The sequence below is a fragment of the Solenopsis invicta genome, chromosome 13 (genome assembly GCF_016802725.1).
Source record: "Solenopsis invicta isolate M01_SB chromosome 13, UNIL_Sinv_3.0, whole genome shotgun sequence".
NCBI lineage: Eukaryota > Metazoa > Arthropoda > Insecta > Hymenoptera > Formicidae > Solenopsis > Solenopsis invicta.
Window position 1 is genome coordinate 7708518 of NC_052676.1, and position 20883 is coordinate 7729400.

General features: G+C 31.3%; 3 protein-coding genes across 5 annotated transcripts in view; 1 reads left to right on the forward strand and 2 right to left on the reverse strand.

Moving 5' to 3' along the window:
* The window catches only part of LOC105203251 (adenylosuccinate lyase), a 35805-nt gene extending 21879 nt beyond the window's left edge, over window positions 1–13926 (reverse strand). The window contains exon 1 of the mRNA XM_011172027.3: window positions 13679–13926. Coding sequence (XP_011170329.1) covers window positions 13679–13834 — 156 coding nt within the window. The 5' untranslated portion in view covers window positions 13835–13926. The remainder of the gene's footprint in view (window positions 1–13678) is intronic.
* On the forward strand, window positions 993–8796 carry LOC113004200. Its single transcript, XM_039456358.1, has 13 exons — window positions 993–1879; window positions 2690–2847; window positions 2931–3024; window positions 3315–3527; window positions 4833–5035; window positions 5097–5230; window positions 5844–6129; window positions 6257–6340; window positions 6446–6518; window positions 6608–6691; window positions 6780–6881; window positions 8194–8277; window positions 8340–8796. Exons 1-13 carry the CDS (start codon window positions 1745–1747, stop codon window positions 8415–8417), a joined length of 1728 nt encoding a protein of 575 aa, XP_039312292.1. The 5' UTR covers window positions 993–1744; the 3' UTR covers window positions 8418–8796.
* LOC105203247 lies at window positions 8505–19075 on the reverse strand. 3 transcript variants are annotated; one of them, XM_011172023.3, is made up of 5 exons: window positions 18561–19074; window positions 18196–18500; window positions 16462–16934; window positions 15519–15719; window positions 8505–10664 (listed from the first exon to the last, which is right to left on the reverse strand). In XM_011172023.3, exons 2-5 carry the CDS (start codon window positions 18389–18391, stop codon window positions 9585–9587), a joined length of 1950 nt encoding a protein of 649 aa, XP_011170325.1. In that variant the 5' UTR covers window positions 18392–18500; window positions 18561–19074; the 3' UTR covers window positions 8505–9584. The 3 variants fall into 3 exon arrangements, with proteins under 3 accessions (XP_011170325.1, XP_011170326.1, XP_039312291.1); XM_011172024.3 differs by having other exon boundaries at window positions 18196–18512; XM_039456357.1 differs by having other exon boundaries at window positions 16468–16934; window positions 18196–19075.
* Window positions 19076–20883: the final 1808 nt, after the last annotated feature.

Genomic DNA, 20883 nt, shown 5'->3' on the forward strand with positions numbered 1-20883 from the left:
ATCCGTGAGACACTAAAGATAAAAAAACCAATTGTGTTCCAACAATCGCAAAGCTGCTTTTCCTGACCTCCGTGAAGTTGGCACCCGACTTTTACGAAATCAAATTTAAAAGTGTTTCTTGTAGAATTTTGTCTGTAGATGATTGTAGTAAACATTATTTTGTTTGTAGTTAAAAAATAAATATGTTATCGGTTTTTAAAAAACAGTAAGAAATTATTTAATAGCTACAGCTCAAATGGCATCAGATTTCAATCTGAAATCGTTTGTAGTTGTTTGTAGTTCAAGAATTTTTGTTTAAAGTTTAAAAATAAGAACGTTATCAATTTTTAAAAAAACAGTTGGGAATTATTTTATAACTACAGCACAAATGGCATCACATTTCTATATAAAATTGTTTGTAATTGTTTGTAGTGTAAGAGTTTTCGTTCGTAGTTGATTGTAGTTTAAGAATTTTTGTTTGCAATTGAGAAATAAATATGCTATCGGTTTAAAAAAAAACAGTAAGAAATTATTTAATAGCTATAGCTCAAATGGCATCAGATTTCAACCCGAAATCGTTTGTAGTTGTTTGTAGTATAAGAGTGAAAACTCTGATGCCATTTGAGCTGTAGCTATTAAATAATTTACTGTTTTTTTTTAAACCGATAGCATATTTATTTTTCAATTGCAAACAAAAATTCTTAAACTACAATCAACTACGAACGAAAACTCTTACACTACAAACAATTTTATATAGAAATGTGATGCCATTTGTGCTGTAATTATAAAATAATTCCCAACTGTTTTTTTTTAAATTGATAACGTTCTTATTTTTAAACTTTAAACAAAAATTCTTGAACTACAAACAACTACAAACAATTTCAGATTGAAATCTGATGCCATTTGAGCTGTAGCTACTAAATAATTTCTTACTGTTTTTTAAACACCGATAACATATTTATTTTTTAACATATTTATTTTTACAAACAAAATAAAGTTTACTACAATCATCTACAGACAAAATCCTACAAGAAACACACTTTTAAATTTGATTTCGTAAAAGTCGGGTGTCAACTTCACGGAGGTCTTTTCCTGAACGCAACCAAGCCTTGTGTTCACGATACTAAAAATTGGCCGAAGATCTCGTACAGAGAGAAAATTAACCAATAGCATCTGAACAATTCGGTCAAATTCAGCATGATTAGTCAATTCTTCCTCGGTCAGAGATTTCGATCTGATTTCTAGCATCGTGGACACCACAAGGCTTTAGAGTAAATCCATAAATACAAACAGAAAACAAATGTACACGAAGTTAGTCATTCTACAACATGACGATGCTTTCAATCGGAGAAACAAAAATGTGCAGCATGTCCTTGCAAATGTCAAGAGGTTTCTGCTAAAACTGTTTCACGGATGCGTGCGTGTTAGCATTCGTTTTAAGTTGTAACATATTACATCATAATATTATACGTTATAATATCGCTACGTTAAATATTCGTGAATCGGAAGAGGCAAAACAGTGAGAATAAAAATGAAGCGTTTGGATCAGAAACTAATGCAGAAAGAAACCAACGTATCGATGCTAATCAAGCCGCTGAGGATATTTCAATTCGTGCGTATTGGACACCTTGTTATTTCGCTCAATTGCATTTTAATATACAAGAAAAATATCAGAATTGGAATAAACCGATAATCTCTCGCCGCGCTATAAAATTTTTTTCTGAAACAGTTCGCAGTGCTGCTAGTGTTCGCATTTACGATCTATATGATCGTTATGGACCCTATGCCACTGAGCCCTCCCTCCTGCATCTTCTTGATTGTCTTATCGGGCGTATACGTTTTCGCCTTAGTCGTTGAGTTGATCAGCCACTTTGCTGGGGGCACCTTGCACATTATTCCGGTAATTTACAATTCCGCATTGTGCGCATTACTGTTCAGTGAAATCAGAGACACGTGAAAAAACACCGAAACTTGACGTCTTTAAAATTTTACACGTTTTTCAAGACAAAAATCATTAACGCTGATAAATTAACAAACTGGAAAAAAGGAATAATCGTTGCACATGTTGTATGTATTATCAAATGTTAATAATAATTTTCAAGTGCTGTGTGTAAAGTATGCAAAGTGTTTTCTGGTTTCATAAAATAAAATAAATATATTATTAGTGTTGTGTAGTGATTAGTTAAAAAATTAAATAATACAGTTAAAAAGTTAAAACTTAATTTAATTTTGCTAATTTTAAATAATTTAATTAGTTATTATTGAAACATATAAAATTCAAATTAATAATTTTTCCACTTAAGTTGAAAATTCAAGAAAAAAAAATTATAAAAGAAAAATACATTCCCTAAAAAAAAACAATATTCCTTTGTTATACATTTTATTTAAAAATTAAATATTAAAAATTTGTTTAATCTACAATATTATAATTGTGAATAATTTATTTTAAAAATTTACAAATTTCCAATTTAATGCTTTCCAATTTAACTATTAATTTAACCTTAATGTAACTTTTAATATCTAAAATTCATTTTATAAGCCATTAACTTTAAATTAAACTAACGAGAAATGGCAATACTGGTTAAAAGCAGTTCTTAATGCTTAACATTTTTTTCCCATCAACTTTAATTTAAAAGTATACTAATTTATTCAACCCTTATTATTAATTGAAAATAAATATTTATCTACATAATAAAATAAATCATTACAGATGCCCATCTTCTCCTTACTCGGTCTCATATTTTTCGGGGTTGCCGGAATTTTATTAATTGTAAATGTCTATGCACCAATCATGATACAAATAATAGCAATAACGCTGTGTCTACTGGCAGCATTGTTATTCTTAATTGACATCACGATAGTTCTCGTGTGAGTATCGCGACCTTAAATCCTTGAGATTAATCCGAGACGAACCAATCAAATGATATTATAATAAAAATAAACATTTCTAGATTTTGGAAAAGAAAATGCTCGGCCTGTAAATGCTATAATGGCACGGAAATTTTACCGCACAAAGACAAAGAACCAAGCGCATCAGAAATCAAAGTGAGTATTCGCGCAAAAAAGGACTACATACAGTAATAGCATTTAATTCTATGAAAGATTCACAACTCAAAGATAAACTTATTTAAAATTAATAACAATGTTTATTAAAAGTTAAGTTCAATATTCATTAAATTAAATTAACTTTTGATAAATTAAAATAGTGAATCTTTAAATTTTGCAGTAGCGTAAATTAGACTCGGTTCGCTGCGCGTTCACCTAGCGCGAGACGCGACCGCGCCTCTTGATCACTATTTCACATTCTAATTCATATCTCTCGAATATAAACACAGACAACAAAGCACGATATAACAACCAGCCTGAGTGACGTCAGGGTACCCCGCGAACTGGAGGGCGTTGTGACGCCTGATCATGGTTTTCGTAAGGTCGAGTATCCTCGACGACGAGAATATGTCGATTCTCCCACCTGTGTGCCATCAATATGCCATCTCGGGGTCGCCCAGATTCAAACGGAATCGAAAAAAGTGTCTATTGTAGAGAGTCAAGTAAGTCGGATTCGAGTGTTGAACCCAACTTTCACTAACAAATCTCTTCTATTTTATTTGAATACAAGTGTCCCTCGAATGAGTCTCTAATGCTAGAAGTACCGACGTTTTTTACTCACTAAAAGAACCAAATAAATAAATTACTATGAAGATAAAGAATATGATTAAAAACGAGGGTTGAATAAATTAATAATTTTTTAAATTAAACTAAGCGTAAAAATTAATGGCTTATAAAATTAATTTAGTTACGTTAAAACTTACATGAACAAAAACTTATTCATTGTCAGTTAAAAGTTACATTAAAATTAAATTAATTTATAAATTAAAAGTTAATTTTGAAAGGCATTGTTTAGATTAGATCAGAAAATTATAATTTTTAAAGTTAAATTACTCAAAACAGTTATAACATGGATTATATTATCAAATAAATTTAATATATTATTTATAAATTAAGTATATACAAAATGTTAAAAAATATTTTCATGTGGAAATGTATTTTAACAAGTTAATCTCTTTTTACAATAATTTTTAACTTAGGAAAAAAGTTAACGAGTTAATGTTTGTGTTATAAAAGTAACTAGTTCAAGTTAAAAATGAAATCATTATAAATAATTTAAACATTATTAATTTTTTAGCTTTGTTATTTAACTTTTTAACTAGTTCTTACTTACACAACCCTAAATCCTTAAAAACTAATATTTAACTAGATATAAAAAACACAATTATTGAAATGCTGCAAAACCTTATTGTTTACACAAGAAAGATAATAATAAAAAACCGTCAATAATGATAGCTTGGAACTTCTAGTATATAAGAAAAAAGATTTACGTAAATTCAATGTCGCATTAAGACATGGGCTGAATAAGCTATTTTGTCCAGTATGGCAAATTTAAAAAAATTATTTTTTCAGTTAAACGTTTTTTGAAAAATATTTAAAAAATTAGAAAAATTTATACCTAAAAAAATCAAGAGATTTCTTAAAACAGAAGAACTCTAAAAAATCAATTTTTAAAATTGTAAATAAATTTCATATAATTTGGATGGACACTCGATAAGAAGTTAGAGTCACAAAATATGTAAATAATAATAATTTTAACAATTTTGATGAGCTAAATCCTGGAAAAATTTTACCCAGATAACATCATAAATTATAAGAGTGCTCGAACTATTTCAGTCCATAAGCGCAAAACGCAAAAGAGTTAATGTGACACTGTGTAAATTTATTTTGTGATTTGGAGAACCTCCTGCGTGTTTGTTGTCTACCGCCTTTTTAAAATTCATACGCACGTTTCTGGACGAAATCAGACTCCAAGCGCGATCACGAAGGAAACGCCGATGCAGACGTTGAGCAAATGCGAATTCTGTCAACAACAAATACCCTTCGTGCGTCCCGTCACCGAAAAGTCAGACGTACGACGTACGCAATGTTTCCAATGTACGTCACAATGGGGTTACCCCGCTATCGTGCAGTTTGTTCGCGGAGAGGACGGCGTACCGTGCTGTTCTGGGTAACATTCTAACATTTGTATCTAAAAAATCTTTCAGAAAGTGACACGATTTTTCCCGCAGGTGCAAATGCATAACGGATACAGCACAGAGCAGCTCGCAACAATTACTGCAGCAACGTACAGAATCGCTAACACCAAGAGTGAAGCCGTCTTCTAACAAAACGATGGGGAGTGAGGCAACACAGCAGGTTGCGAGTAAATCTGATATAATAAAATTGTGAATTTTTATTGTTCAGAATCACAAATCGGCGAAAAGTTGCTAGCACCAAGTTACAGTTATATAACTGTTAATTATATTTTCCTACTTAACAATATAAATGTTATATACATGTAGATATACGACCGTTTATGTAATACAAATAAATTGACAAAGAATAGGCTGTAACGGTCCCAGCAAGATCTTCGTGCTGAAACAATATCTTTTTATATAACTGTTATATAACAAATGTATTACATTGTTGAATAGGTAATTATTACAGTTATATAAATGTAACGGTTTGCTGGGTTACTTCAAAAAATGGAACAATTTTTTTAGTAAACACTTGTCTTTTCAACGATTTTCAGACCAATTTATTCAGATCACTTCATTTGCAAAATTCAAATATGCATTTTATTGCACTACAAAATTTACTAAAATTTTAATAACTTCTACTAAAATTATAATAAAATTCTTCGAACTCCATATTGTTCCACAATTACCAAGATTTTGAGAAAAAAATTCTAAGAGAAAAAATTCTCTCTGTGCGACAAATGTTTTAATTGAAAGATGGAAATTATGCTTTACATATTGCGATTCAATTAATTTTAGTCAAACAAAAAGAAGAGGCAACAGAGATAAAAAAGAATGCGAAACCGACAAACGAGGATGTCGAGCGGAACTTCGTGAAAACTGAAAAACCCGAGAGAACTAGAGAAACGATTACTGAGCTCGTCAATACACAAGAAAAAAGCAACGAAGATTGTACAAAAGAAAACGAGATCGAAAGAAGCAAAGGAGGAGGAGGAGAACGCTACACTAAAATCTATGAAAAGCTTATGCGCATGGAACAAGGAAGCATAACAGACCTGGAGGAGTCGCCAACGCACATGCATATGTAGGCAGTATTATTTTACATAAATTGAGCTCAGCCACGCGTCTCGTGTATACATAGTCAGATTGGTTGTCGTTGCACGGTCTGATGAAACGAATGATTCAATACACGAGAAATGAAATCGCTTTAGGAACGAAACGCCGCCGAGCAGCAGGATGAAACCTCGGGCATTGTTGCAGTTAAAGTCGAATAAGGTGGATCCAATCAAAAATATGTAAGCAATCAAGTAAATGCAATAAATCAAACTGATAATTTTGAAAGTTCCCCAGAATTTATAATTGTTTATAAATTTATGAGTCTCGTTGTACATCACACTTAGAGATGTAATCGAAGATCAGATCCCCGAAAGGATAGCATCGAGGACGATGCTCGATAATCAGGCTGTTCCAAAAGTATGAGACGTTTCAAGTTTTCAAATCGTGGAGAAAGTAAATTTTAAAAGATATTTTAATATTTCTCTCAATTTTCATTTCCATTCTAGAACGAGCGTCCAGCAAGGACTGACTCGCCAAATCCTGCAATTGAATATCAGCTGAACGATTCTTGTTTGTTCTGTAGGAGACAGGTGACTAGAGTGATAATACTAATCTTATTCTGAAAATCGGCAAAATTTCTCGAGTTCACCCACTTTTTACTATCTCAATTCTTTCTAGAATTTAACGCCAACTTCGGACAATTCCAGATGTTATACCGTCCTGAAAGACAAAAAGGGGAATTACTTCTGTGAATTTTGCGCCCCATCGAACAGTAAAAAGGTAAATGACCCGTACTATGAATTGACTAAACACATTAACACGTAAGCGCTGTTAAAAAATTTATTATTTCGACTTGCACAGAAAGGTCCCAAACTTAGAAATTTAAAAAACAAAAAAAAACTGTAAAACTTTGGCAATAAATAGAAAATATCCTAATATATAATTAACCATTTCTTTTACTGTTAAAATTCAATCTCTAAAGATTTAATTAACTCCTGAAAATTATAATCCCTTTTTTGTCATAGCTACCAATAAAAGGAGAAAACATTTTATAGGAAAAATTTATTTCTATCAATGAGATTTATTGATTAAAAAAACATTTTGTTTAATAATAAAGCAAGAAATCTTAATCAAGCAATCTTCATTTTAAAAAATTGATTTTACTTGTTCACAGTGAATTTAAACTAGCGTTTAACAAGGTGAACTAAACTCCATAAAACCCGGTAGATTGGGCTGACTTAAAAAATCACAACAAAAATCCAGCCAAACATTCAATTAAAATTTAATAAATGAGACAATATAAATGAGATAATATTTAATATAAACATTATTATAAATAAGAAAAACATGAAAAAAATTAATGAATTGATGAAGAAAAAGGACACGTAATAAAACTGAATAAAATCAATGTATCTGGTATTTTAACTAGCAATTTTTAGCAATTTCATACACGATAAAATCTTTTTTTTCGACTTTTAGAAAATTAAAAAAATTATTTTTGTTTTAATTTTTAATTTTATAGTTAAAACCTCTATTATTTTTAAACAAATTTATATAAAATACTCGTGACAAAATGTATGTAATAGATATTTTAAGACTTCATATATGATGGAATCAATATTTGTCAAACCAAAAATGGACCAAAAACTTATTGATTTAACCTTATGTAAATAGTATATTTATGTCTATTATATTAATACATAAAATAAATTAAATTGAAATTAATTCATTGTAGAATTATCAACGGAATAGTAAATTTTGTTAATCATTAGTGAACTATAAAAAATAAAAACGCATAAAATTCGTAAACTTCAAAAAACTTACTAGACTAAAAAAAAACCATCAAAACGTAATTAAAAAAAAAGTTTAGTACATATTAAGATATCTTCTACGTATTGCCAAAATTTTACAATTTTTTGAATTTTGGAATAGTCTTCTCTTGTTAGATTAAAAATATAATTATTATAACTCTTTTTTATTAAAAAGTTTGCATACAACTTGTTAGATAAAATTACATTTTTATTTAATAAAAAGAAACACTTTTCTACTTGGTTAAAGTGATTCGTTAACGAAAGATATTTAATGGGTTCAGATAATGAAAAGACTCGAAAGCACGGACTTAAGAGAGCTACGGTGTGCCAATTGTCGATCGCATCTTCGTTATCGACTTAGAACTGTAAGTATTGAAGTAATGATCCATAAAATGTTAAAGTGACAAATAATAATTTCTATTTTCAGAACGTTAAACTCAAAACGGACACTTGTCCGAGATGTAATCGATCGCAGAGACACGCGGCTTCTCCCTCTTCCACATAAACAGGTTGCGATTACGACACAACAGATCCTTCGGGTCGATAAAGCGCGTATCCATGCGAGTCATAAAACGGAAACGTCGATAGTGGATTGTTTCATTAAAAAGTTTTATTCCTTACAATAAGAGTCATTAGGAACAGCGATTGAAGGAACACACAGTATATTCGCGCGGACACATTGAGAAGAAATAAGCAGCGCCGATCGCGTTGTTGATCGTTACAGCTGTAACTTAATGTAAGATAACACTATCGGAAGAACATGATTATTCATATTGCTTTGTGATATTCCTCGAAACATGATATCAGTTGCCGCCAACGGCGGGATATGCGCGACGCGCGTAATCTGTAATCTGCTTGTAAACATTATTAATCTAGCTTATTGTTTATTTCACTTTCTATCTATTTTTCAGTCTTGCATTCTTAAATATAGCGTGATTTTACGCATTAGGCTTTTGCTTAAATTTCTATCGCCGATCTCAGAGTTGTCCTTCTGCACTCTGGGCGCGCGACAGTAACAAAAAATATAGCGATATAAAATTTAAGACCCGTTAAAAACTGTGCGATTAGAAAATACACGGGTGCAATTCGTATCGTTTTTAAAACAAGTGTAGTAAATGTCGAAGAGAGACTTAATCTGATATAAAATCGCGGTCCCGCTGCGTACTATCTTATTATTTTTATTATATTTTTACATTATGCTACGAGCGAGCCGGTGTTACGTAGATAGTTAAAAAATAGATACATGCCAACGATTATACGCAGTTTTATACGTTTTATACGTTATAAAACAGTAATATGGCATTTACCAATAAAATGCTATAAAATTGGAAAAAAAAACAATATGCGCGAATTACGTCAAGTAATTCGTATGAACTCGAAAGAAATCGCGGATAACAACGCATGCACTTAAAAAAAAAAATCTCTGTATCACTCACATGTGAAGCTCTTTGGCATCATGTCAATAATTAAAAACAAAAAAATCTAATGATTAGAACGCGTGAAATAAACGTAAAAACCGCAGTTCTCTAAAACCTATATAGAGGATCAAAAAGGAAAAAGAACCCCTTCTTCTTTTCCCTTTTGACCCTTATGTAGGTTTTAGAGAATTGCGGGTTTTACGTGCATTTCATAGCATATCCTTACATATAAGGGCAAAGAAAATAATTAAAAACTATTCAACACGAGTGGTTTCCTGCTTCAGGATCGGTCTGGGCCGTTTGTCCTCATTGTCGCTCGCCACGTCGAACGGAATAAGACAGGACGTCGCGTTTTCTGTAGGCGTGCAATTCAGGACGCGATTCGGCGTGCAATTTTGAACGTAGCGCGACGTAGTAGCAAACGGATTGGCTGTACGCAATATCGCGTCGCCTTTTCCCACCTTCGTCAGGACCCCACCGTGCCAGACTTCGTGATCGCTAAGCTTCTCGCCGATTTGGAGGGAATTCAGATAGGAGACATCGATCTGCTCGTTGCAGCCGTATAATCGGCGATCCTGATGAGTAAGAGAGGATTGCGGACAAGCGATTGCGTCCTTCGAATAAAAATACGGCACCAGCACGTAACACGCCGGATAATTCTGATGGCGAACGGCGGCTATCGATCGGGTCTGATCAATCGTCTTGTTGGCGAGAAAATTGCAATTGGAGTTGTAGCTCGCAATCGTTCGAGCCCCGGAATCGTTCGGATATCCGTTAAACAAGGAAGCCTGCGGCGGTGGATATTCCGCTGCGTTCTCACGCAGCGACTTCTTCGACAATTTATTCAGCGGCTCGTAAGACCTCGAACTGTCCGTGGGCAAATGGGGTAGCGTGGACACTGTATTGGAGTTCCACATATCGAAATTAGGAAAGCCGTCCGCGTCTTTCTTTAGCAGCGTTTTGTCCTGGAAGTAGTAGTGCTCATCTAGCGACTGTACATTGTCGTTGATGTCCGTGAGCACCATCTGCGGCGGCTTCTTGTTTTCATCACCCAGCGAAGCCTCATCCATTGCCGACATGGCCAGCATAGTGGAATAACGACTGACGTTGCGGTTTCGGCGACCAAAGGATTTAGTAATTGGTGAATTGGCTGGGCCGTTGTCGCCGTTCGGCGATTGTGGTGGACAGATCGGCGAGATTTGCTTGCAGCTGCCCTTAGAATCGTTCGATTCAGTCGATGGTGCTGGCGTGGACGTGGTGGTCTTCTTCGATTGCAGATACTTTCGAGTGATCTGTACGTCACCTTTGTCGTCGACCGTACCACGATCTTCGTACTGATGACATAGACATGCGATTCATGCAAAGAAGAAATTAGATATTGCCGAAGCGACGACGTAGATAGCACTGATTGCACAGAATCATTTATCAATTAGTAATACAAAAATATCATAAAAGCATCTAAAGAAGAATCTCTTGGATCTTCTTCTTTTTCTTCTTTAACAATTTTAGTGTAATGGAAATAAGTACAACATTGTAGAAAAAAAGAATAAATCTTTAAATTAATTGATACTGTTATTGATGCAATTCGGGCGTAATGTCCGTCACCAGAATACGAAGAGAGATTAAATTGTGAGAATCATCTATGAAATATTTTATGTCCTTTTCATTGTGTAGAATGTTTTGTAATAATTGTAAAATAACGTCATATTGGAGTGTGTACCTTGTTGTACAATATTCAAGGAAAAATAAACTTTTTTTTTTTGAGTACGAAGATGAGAATAATTATTTCATGTTTTAGTTTTTTTGAACACTAAATGTAATTCCATTTATTGCACTCACAATTTTAAGAAATTTTCGATTAAAGTTTTTCTTTTACACAAAAAGAGAAATTTTAATGTATTTTGGCATAGATATTTCAGTATTTAAATAGATCCGTAAATGTACATCAATTATTTTTAATTATTAATCAAAAAATTTGGCTTGCATTATATTATTGTATTCAATTATTAATATTTTATCACTAATTTCATTTATATCAAATTACTTCATTAATTTATTAACTTCTCTTATTTATACAGTAAAAACTTATTGTTAGTAATAGAGTAGACTCTGAGAGAAAATACAAAATCTTATGATTTACATAACTTACATGAGTCCACTTATCTTTTCATAAAGATAGAATTAATATAATTATTAATTTTTCTACTTTATCAGATTCTTTTAGTTTTAATATTTTACAATAATCAAAAATTCCTCAAAACTGAATTCCTCAAAACTGTAGCATGATAGAGCAATTGGTAAACTTGATCGTGTTCAGCACCTAAAAAACTACAGAAAATAATTACTTTCATTTTTTACACTTTTTTTTATTGAGCAGCGATGATAGGTTCGTAAGGATCCGATTAATTTCATCGAATTTTCTGAAATTCTCGTAATTGATAATAATTAAATATTCAAATCTGGATGAATTTTAACACATTGCTCAATTGTAACTGAACATAATTATTTTTATAATAAACGATATTATCTTAAATAACCTTTGTGGGCCAAGATAACCATGTTTTCGAAATGTTGCATGTTGTGCGTCAATCGATAAGATGTGTAGCAATATAACCCGTGTTAAAAATAGTTTCGCAATCTTCTCTTGCTTATTTGTACGCTTGTTTGCAGACGATTCAAATTTTTCCACCCAGAAATATTCCCATAAACCTCTTATTCATAAGAACTGTAGAAGTTTCAAAAGAATCCCTAAACTATTGTACATATTTCTTTCCACAAAAACTTTAAGCAGCTTAATACACATAATCAATTAGTTGCTGTAAATATAAATTTTATCATTTAATGCTATTCATATTGATTAAAATTGCCTACTCTGTACAATTTGCCATATCAGCCAGTTTTGGCCCACCGTAACAAGAATCTTTCTTCAAAGAAGCCAAGGTTTTTGCACTCATCTAATACTCTTGAATAAAAATTCACTTACATATTCTACTGATATAAATCTTTTTTATACTTTTTCTCCCTTTTAGAGTTTTTCTACTTTATACTTTATAGGTTGCAAAGTGTTGAACTAAATTATTACTATTTCAATGTAAAAGTGATCTTATTAAATATTATTCAAAACTATCAAAATTGTAATAAAAACTGTACTGAGGACTTGAATTCGAATAAAAATTCACAGTAGCACTATAGTGGGTTAAAACTTTAAATTGATTAATATAGTCAGTGCATAGTCAATAACGTAGCTGTTAATAAAAAAATTCTTCAGATGCTGTATTTTTCACAATCACACGTGTCATGAAAAATTAACAAGAAAAATTGACAAATTGCACACAAATGTACACTCAGAGAAATAAATCGTATCAGCAACTAAATTTGTGAACAAATAATACCTCAACTATATAATACAAATTAAAATAATAATAATAGGTTATGTAAACTAATAAGAAACAGAAATATTAACCATTTATCATAAAATTGTTAAATAAACTTTAGAAAAAACAGTAATGCAAATGTAGGTGGCCAAAATATTGAACCAACTGAAACTCAAATTCAGGATCCCTCATTCTTATTCCTAACAATTAGGATTCTGCTATCGTATACCACTATTATACACAGAAAAAAAAAACAGTTGTATAGTTCCAAGAAAAATATATTCTCATTACTTAATAATAATTTTCATGAATTAAAAAGAAAAAGTATTGGGAAGAAAATATTATAGCATATTCAAACCAAGAATAAGAATTTTTTAATATATATTAACAAAACAATTGTGCCCTTTCAAGGGCTATTAAGATTTTAAAATAAAATTATAATATTTAACTGAAATTTAAGAAAACCAAATTTTTTAAAGAAGATTAAATCATATGTAAGCAAGATTACAATTATTTCATTTGGAAACAGAAATATAATTTCTTGCTTATATATGAAACAATGATTGTTGGAAAGAATTCAGTAGTTTTAGTTTGATACTAATATTTGATATCGTTTTTTTTTTTCTATTCAGTTATTCCAGTCGACCATACATAAAATAGAAGTATGCAATTGCCATAACTTATTTACAGTAATCTGTTTAACTATCCAACTATACTACTAGTTGAAGTTATAATAGTTGTACAAAATATTGTCATGATGATATAAACTATTTCATAGTTATTGCAAGTAAAACTTGAGTTTTAGTATAACTCTAAAATACTTTATTGAACTGGATACTCTAATTCTACATATATATAGTTGCTTGTATAGTTGCCATCACAAATTTTTCTTTAAGTGTACTTATTATGTCAACAATATACGACTGCACACAGACACACAGACCGGTATGGTCTTATCGTTTGGGGGCACGTACCATTTCAGCTTTGGCCAGGTAAATCCAAAGCTTGCGCCACGTGCTGAACTTATTCTGGTCACTGAAATTGTAGCGCATCTCCTTCGAAGCGTACCGTGTCGACAGAGGAGAGCGATAGTCGCAATAATCGTTGCTGGGCACTTTTGAGACACTCATGGTTGATCGAGAAAGAAAGAAATTTGGAGCGAAAGGAATTGTCTGACGCGACCGCGAGAACGAGACTACGTGAGATCAGCTGATACCGTCACCCGACCGGCCGATTGAAATCGCGAGCGCCTCGCCTTGGAAAATACATGAACCTACTTCGCTGTTCAGTTCTGTCGATATTCCAAGTATGAATAGGTAAACGACCCGAATGAACAGTTGTTCCTTCTAGCTGAACTTCCTACTTCCTAGTCCGCCTGCGTGCACCGTCGTATTCGGACGTGTCCGATCGTCACTAATATTTTTTTTTGTAACCGTCGATTGCGTACTTATTGCATCACAATCGGCCTGCCGGGACAACCGCTGTTGTTCCGTGCCTTGATTTCTAATACGAGTTTTATGGTACGGTCGTATCGTCCCCGTAATCCCGGAAACGGGAATCAATAACGAAGAAGAAGCTGAACTTCTTGCACAGTTCATCCTTCCTCCTTTCCTTTTTCTACGTTGAAGAAAAAAAAAAGAAAAAGGATGAACTGTGCAAGAAATGCAGTTTAAAAAAAAATCTAATATGACGAATAAACACGACGATAAATAAATATAGCAATGAATAAACGAATTAATAATAAAAGCATGTAATATTACGATAGCGATTCCAAATAACCAGTTCATGACAGTCTCTCTGACAAATATAAAAAAAAGAAAAAAATAACTTCACGAAATGACTCATACAGCACAGATTATTGCAGCAAAACGTGGCAATATTACGTATTGCGGTGTAATATTATAGAAACATAAAGATTTTTTGCAATATTACTTCAACAATGTTGCAGCAACGTTTCAAAAATATACAGCAGAATAATATCATGTACTTCATCTGCAAGCCAGTACGTGCCACTATCATCAGACATGAACACGAAGTTTTACTTCTCATAGATAAAAAATTACACAAAATGAACTAAATGGTGCAGCATTGTGAGATTTTTCATTTACATTTTAATAATTGCTTGAAGAAGCGAGTTCTTTCTTTTTGAAAACGGAAGTAAATGGTGTGTATTTTGAGTAACATTTTTGGTTCTCTTATAAAAATTAATTGAGAGATTATAATTCCTGGAAGTTTTATGTGCTGTATTATTTATCCACACAGCAAAGACGTCCATGGAACATTCTTTGGATAAAGTAAGGAAATATATTATAACATTGCTACAATATTATAAAAGTATTTTACATATAGCTACAGAAATTGTATAGCATTTTTTATTTTACATCTTTTTCCTGTCAATTAAATTTTATTCTACTATAACAATCATCATTCCCATCTAATACTTTAATTAAAGAAATAATATGCTCACTCCAATATGACGTTCAATAAAGGAAATTCTTAAAGTTTATCATAATTTGTTATTATCTCTCTTCATTCACTTTCAACTTAAATTGAAGCGGTAACATGAAAAAAGATTTATATTAAATTATAATTTAAAAAAAATTAAAAGAAGTTATCACTATTTTGCACACTATGTGTGAATAATGAATTAGTTTATTTTCAAATTAAAAATCTAATTGCAAAAACTTACACAATCAGAGTAAAATCAGTGCTTCAATTTTGATTGTTGAAATCTGATGTCATTTTTGTTTGTTGTGTGTGTGTGTGTGTGTGTGTGTGTAGAAAAATAAAAGTTAAAATTCAAAAATTACTCACCACGTTAGTAGGATTCCAATCGACACGTGCCCATTCAACGTGTACTTCATTACATTTAAAGAGCCTTTCAGGTCTCAATTTTCGTCTCGCCAAGGCTGCATTACGATGTGATTTGAAAGAAACTATAGCATAGGCAGCATCGTGATTCGGAAATCGATAAATAGACACGTACTCGATATCCCATGCTGATGCATAAATCACCTAAATAAGGAATAAACAAATTGAAATTTTCAAAATAAGGAATAATCGAGCAAACATGAAAAGTGTGTACTTATTTACAAATTACGTAATATGAATATAAGAAAAAGATACATGAGTTATACAAAAAACAATATAGCAGTAAAAATGACAATAAAACCTATTTTTCAAAGCAATCTGGAGAAGTTTTAAAAAAATGTTCAAGTTTCACACAAAACTTGAATTATTTTTAAATCTGAAGCCCATTTTAAATAATCTATAATTTACATTACGACAAGTTAAAATTCTAGTTCTAATTTCATAAGTGTCACCTGTGGATAAAATTTTTTTCAAAATTCTTAATATATTTTTTCAAAATTTCTATATAAATTAAAAAATTTTTAAGAATTTCTAAGATTATATCATAATTTATTATGTAATTTTTCAATGTTTCGAGCCGTCAACTAGATGTGATTGTAACTAAAAATGTACAAATCAAGAAATCAAATTGAATTAAATATTGGTAACATGTTCACTGTATTTTCAAGCTATTTACCAATTGATACTTTTTTCTGTATATAATTATTAAAAAAAACTTATAAAATCTCTCTGAATATGTTCAAGTACTTTTTTCAAAAATCTATAATAAAATCTATCTTTGAAGTAGGCTTTATATAAGTATAATCTGAAATTGATGTAAATTATAATAAAATCTGTTTAAAATAGGCTTTATAATCATACATGTAAAAGATAAACAAAGATTTACTCTAACAACTTCTTCTGATGCGATGTGCCACGGCAGAGGACCGACATAGAGTTTGCACTTATTTACACTCGCCAAGACCCTTATTTTTCTGCCTGGTGAGATTTCGTACTGGTCTAACTGGGTGATGGCGCGTGCCGCGTCATCCGGATTTGTATACATGATAAAACAGTAACCCCGCGTCAACTCGGCCATATCTACCATCAACCGGATCTGGAAGACCTCCCCGACCCTCTTGAACAACGGGTACAGGGTATCTTCATAAATTGTCTTTGGGATCCGACCGACAAAAATTTCACAATCTATACCAGGAGTCGGTCCGCTCCAACGGATCGGTTGGATGCTGAGAATTCTCTGTCCATTGATCTGTGTAGAGGCTAGCTTATGCTCGTGCAAGAGTCGAAGAACATTTTTATGCGTTTGTAGTTGTCGACGTAAGGCGGGACACATAAGCGACGGCTTAAACTTTTCACTCCCTGTAAAGCAATTATTGAAGATATAGTACTTATATAATAAAACAACTTCAAGTTGTATAAATAAATAAGATTCAGAATTTACTTGAAATTCAAATATAAAAAAAAACAAATCTCTTCAATAATAATGCATTTTAGTATTAAAGTTTAAAGTAAATTTAGATATTTTAAAAATTTACAACAATAGTTTGTTGTATTGAAATATTTGAAAAGTGTATCAAGAAGGTAGCTACGAATATATACAATAATTATTTTCATAGTATTGTATCATTGGTTAAAAACAAAACATTATTTACTGTTATAAAATAAATTATGTCAAAGTCAAGTTTATCGCTGTTTTAATGCTGTTGTTTTTTTTCTATTAATTATCAATTTCCAATATATCTATATTTACATGAAATTATAATACCAAACAAATTTTTTAAAAAGATAAATTTCTTCAAGAATCAACCAATGATTTGATATTAAAGTTTGAAATAAATTTAGATAACTTAGAAATTTATAATAGTTTGTTATTGAGATATCTAGAAAATATTGTAGCAACTTAAACACAAATACATGCAACAATTATCGTTACAATTAATATTATTTTATCGTTGGTCAGAAACAATAAAATATCTTTTTAATAATAATAAAAGTACTTTTAATGTTAGAATTTCAAGTAAATTTAGATATCTTGAAAATTTATAATTTATATTTGGAATGTATAATTCTATAGACTTAATTAAACATCAACTTGTATAATGTAGAGATGACAAGGTGACTCCTATGTTACACACACTAATATGATATACTAATAATAATAAAAATAATAACAAAAATCTCGTCACTGTATTCGTAAAGAAACGTCCATATTAATTAACACACTAGTTCATGAAATTACTATTAGGAGAAACACATATTAATTCGATCCAGTTTTTATATATCTGTAGTGCAAAACATTTCAAAAGAAAAAGAAGTATATCAAAAATAAACTCGACACGTGTACAGACACGATACAGATTTATTTATATTTTCTTTTATTTATATTCTTCTTTCTCTACTTTTTCCTCGTGTTTTCTTTAATTTCGTATTTGCAATAATTTCGAGATATTTGATCCGATATTTACGTGAAATGAAGCTCGTTTGAGAAAACGATCTTTCTCAATGATAAATCCTATCTCGAAGTGCCGCGCGTTTAGACATCTCGTGCGAACAGAAAGACCGCGCACTCTACAATTAAACGCAGATCGAAGAAAAGAAGAACAAAGCATCCTCGACTTACCTTTGTCAAAATTTTCCAGATCCAGAGACGTCTCCTGTTCCGCAGTATTGAAGACATCGGCGATGGGGAGCGGCGGCCAGAGGCTTACGGTTTCTTCACTCTTCAAATGTTTTATCCGTCGAAGCTTCTCCTCCTTCCTGCCGCCTCTTCGTCGGTTATTTCCTTTCCGGTTCTCTTTCGATTTATTACTCTCCATCTCTTCGCGCAGTTCCGATCAATAAATCAATATCAGCTGCTTCAAGAACGATCTCGAACGATTTTCGAGAGGAATGTATACGAATATATGTCATACGTGTACATACATCCTGCGAAATTTGCTTTATATATAAACGTATATACGCATGATGAATCGTCTCAGGACTTACTCTGCTGACTGTTGACGAAGAGATGAGATCCCGCGCTCGTCGAACGTCGAAGGACGAGTATGTACCACAATAAAATTCAGATCTATCAGGATTGGCGGACACAATTTAGTGTGGAAGGGATTCGTGCCCTCATCTCCCTTCCACCGTCCGTGGTACTCGGGTATTGCGCATCTTCCTCCATCTTCCTACCCTTCCTGGTTCTGGAAAACGGGCGACGGCTACCGGCGACTGGCCGGACCCCAGACGCGACTTTCATCTGTCAATTGTCGCCGTGCAGGCAAGATTCGGCGCGCGATGCATACACACATGTGCACACACGTTAGTGCACGATCGGCGGCGAATGTATTATTTGCTCGCCACGTGCCTATGTGCGTACGTTGGCGACACGCACGTGCGTGAATCACGCTGAGCAAATACTTTCAAAACAGATCAGAAGATTTCAATACCGTTCCGATATACGCTGTCAGTATTGAAAAACTATACACAAAAAAAATTTAGTATCAGATCAACAATTCATTGTTTCATATGCAAGAATCACAAGCAAGAATATAAAATCTTGGAAGAATTTATAATCTTAAACACACATAATTTGCTTACATGAAGAGAAAAATTTTTTCCGTAAACAAATTATGTATGTTTAAAATTATAAATTCTTACAAGAAGGTTTTATATAAGAATATAGCAAGAGCTTATGTATGAAACAATAAATTGTTGATTTAATATTAATTTTTTTGTGTAGTTCATGTTATAGATTTTAGTTTAGAAAATATTTTCAGTATTTCTCAGTGTGAATATTGAAACGCCGCCTAAGAACGTGAGAACTCACGACGAATACGATGATGCACAATCACTTCTTCCAAAGGTTGATGCAAAGAAAAAATATAAATTTTTTACAATTTTTTCAGGAGGGGAAAAGGGTTAATATTTAATAATACGTGATATTACTTAATCTTGTTCAATTTAGAATTGTGTTATGACTGAAAATTCGGCGCGCAGTTCATTGAACTTGAGGAAAGTATATAAATCACACAAATAATACAAGCACGAAGACCTAGTTGCGACCGTAAAAGGCATTCTTGTTCAATTTGTATTGATACAGCAACGGTCAAAATATCTCTCTATTACTATAAATTTTTTATTTGAAGATTTATATAGATATGGATTGTAATTCTATTGTAAATTGTATAAAATATTAAAGACAAATATTCTATTCATTTATAAACTTTAAATAATTATCACTAGCAAACACTTCATCAAATTTTGGAAACTATACACGAGACCGATTAATAACTTATATACTGAGAATAAAATTTGTTGAAAAAAACTAAAATATTTAATCCGATATGTGCAACTACATATAGAAGTGATTTAATTAATTGTTGGTTAAAAAATTTAAATGGTTGTTATGATTGAACTGTATCTTAAATAATTGTTGAATCAATCCAATGTTTAGTTGGTGGTATCGAATTTAATATTTTAATATAATAAAAAAATTTTTAAATATACAAATAATTTATGATAAAAACAAAATTTCTAAAATTAAAATATTATATAATGTATCATACAAAATACTGAACATGTGATAGGATAACAATCAATTTCGGCAAAACATTCGATAAACATTGATTAAAGATGATTACTAAAAATTTGTGTCGCATGTTCCAACATACTTTTATTCACTCCATCGCGCCCCAATAAGTTTATCGTAAATGTAATTATTATAATCGTTTTTTAATTCACATCTTTTTTATCTAAAATTTTATTTAGTTTTATAATTTAATTTTTTTGTATCTATTATTTATCGAATATATATCTACTCTTTATTTCTTTAACTTTCTTAAATTAAAAAAAGTTATTGTAAAATTTCACAAGCTAAATTTTCAGATCTGTAATAAATTTTTACTTTTATGAGAGTGGCAAATCACTCGAAAAATTGCACTAACTCAGTTTTCTCTCTTCTCTTAATTATAGTGACCTTTCACTTTTAAAAATTTAAAGAGTAATGAAAAATATGAAATTATGATAAAAATTAAATAAAAAATTAAATTAAATTTTATATAAAAAATTTTAATATGTATAATCAATTTAATTCATAACTCTATATAAAATTTTATTAAACTTTTAAAATTTCTATTTTAAATTACAAATTTTTATTTCTCATTATTTTGTATCGCTAAACTTCATGCTCGAGGATGTTTGTAAATATAATACATAATTTTTAATTACGAAGTATATTGTGTTTTAATTTACACGTCAATAAAAAAAAATTGTACTTAATAAATGTGTAAAATAAAATTTCCTTCAAGTTCGAACATTTGTGCTG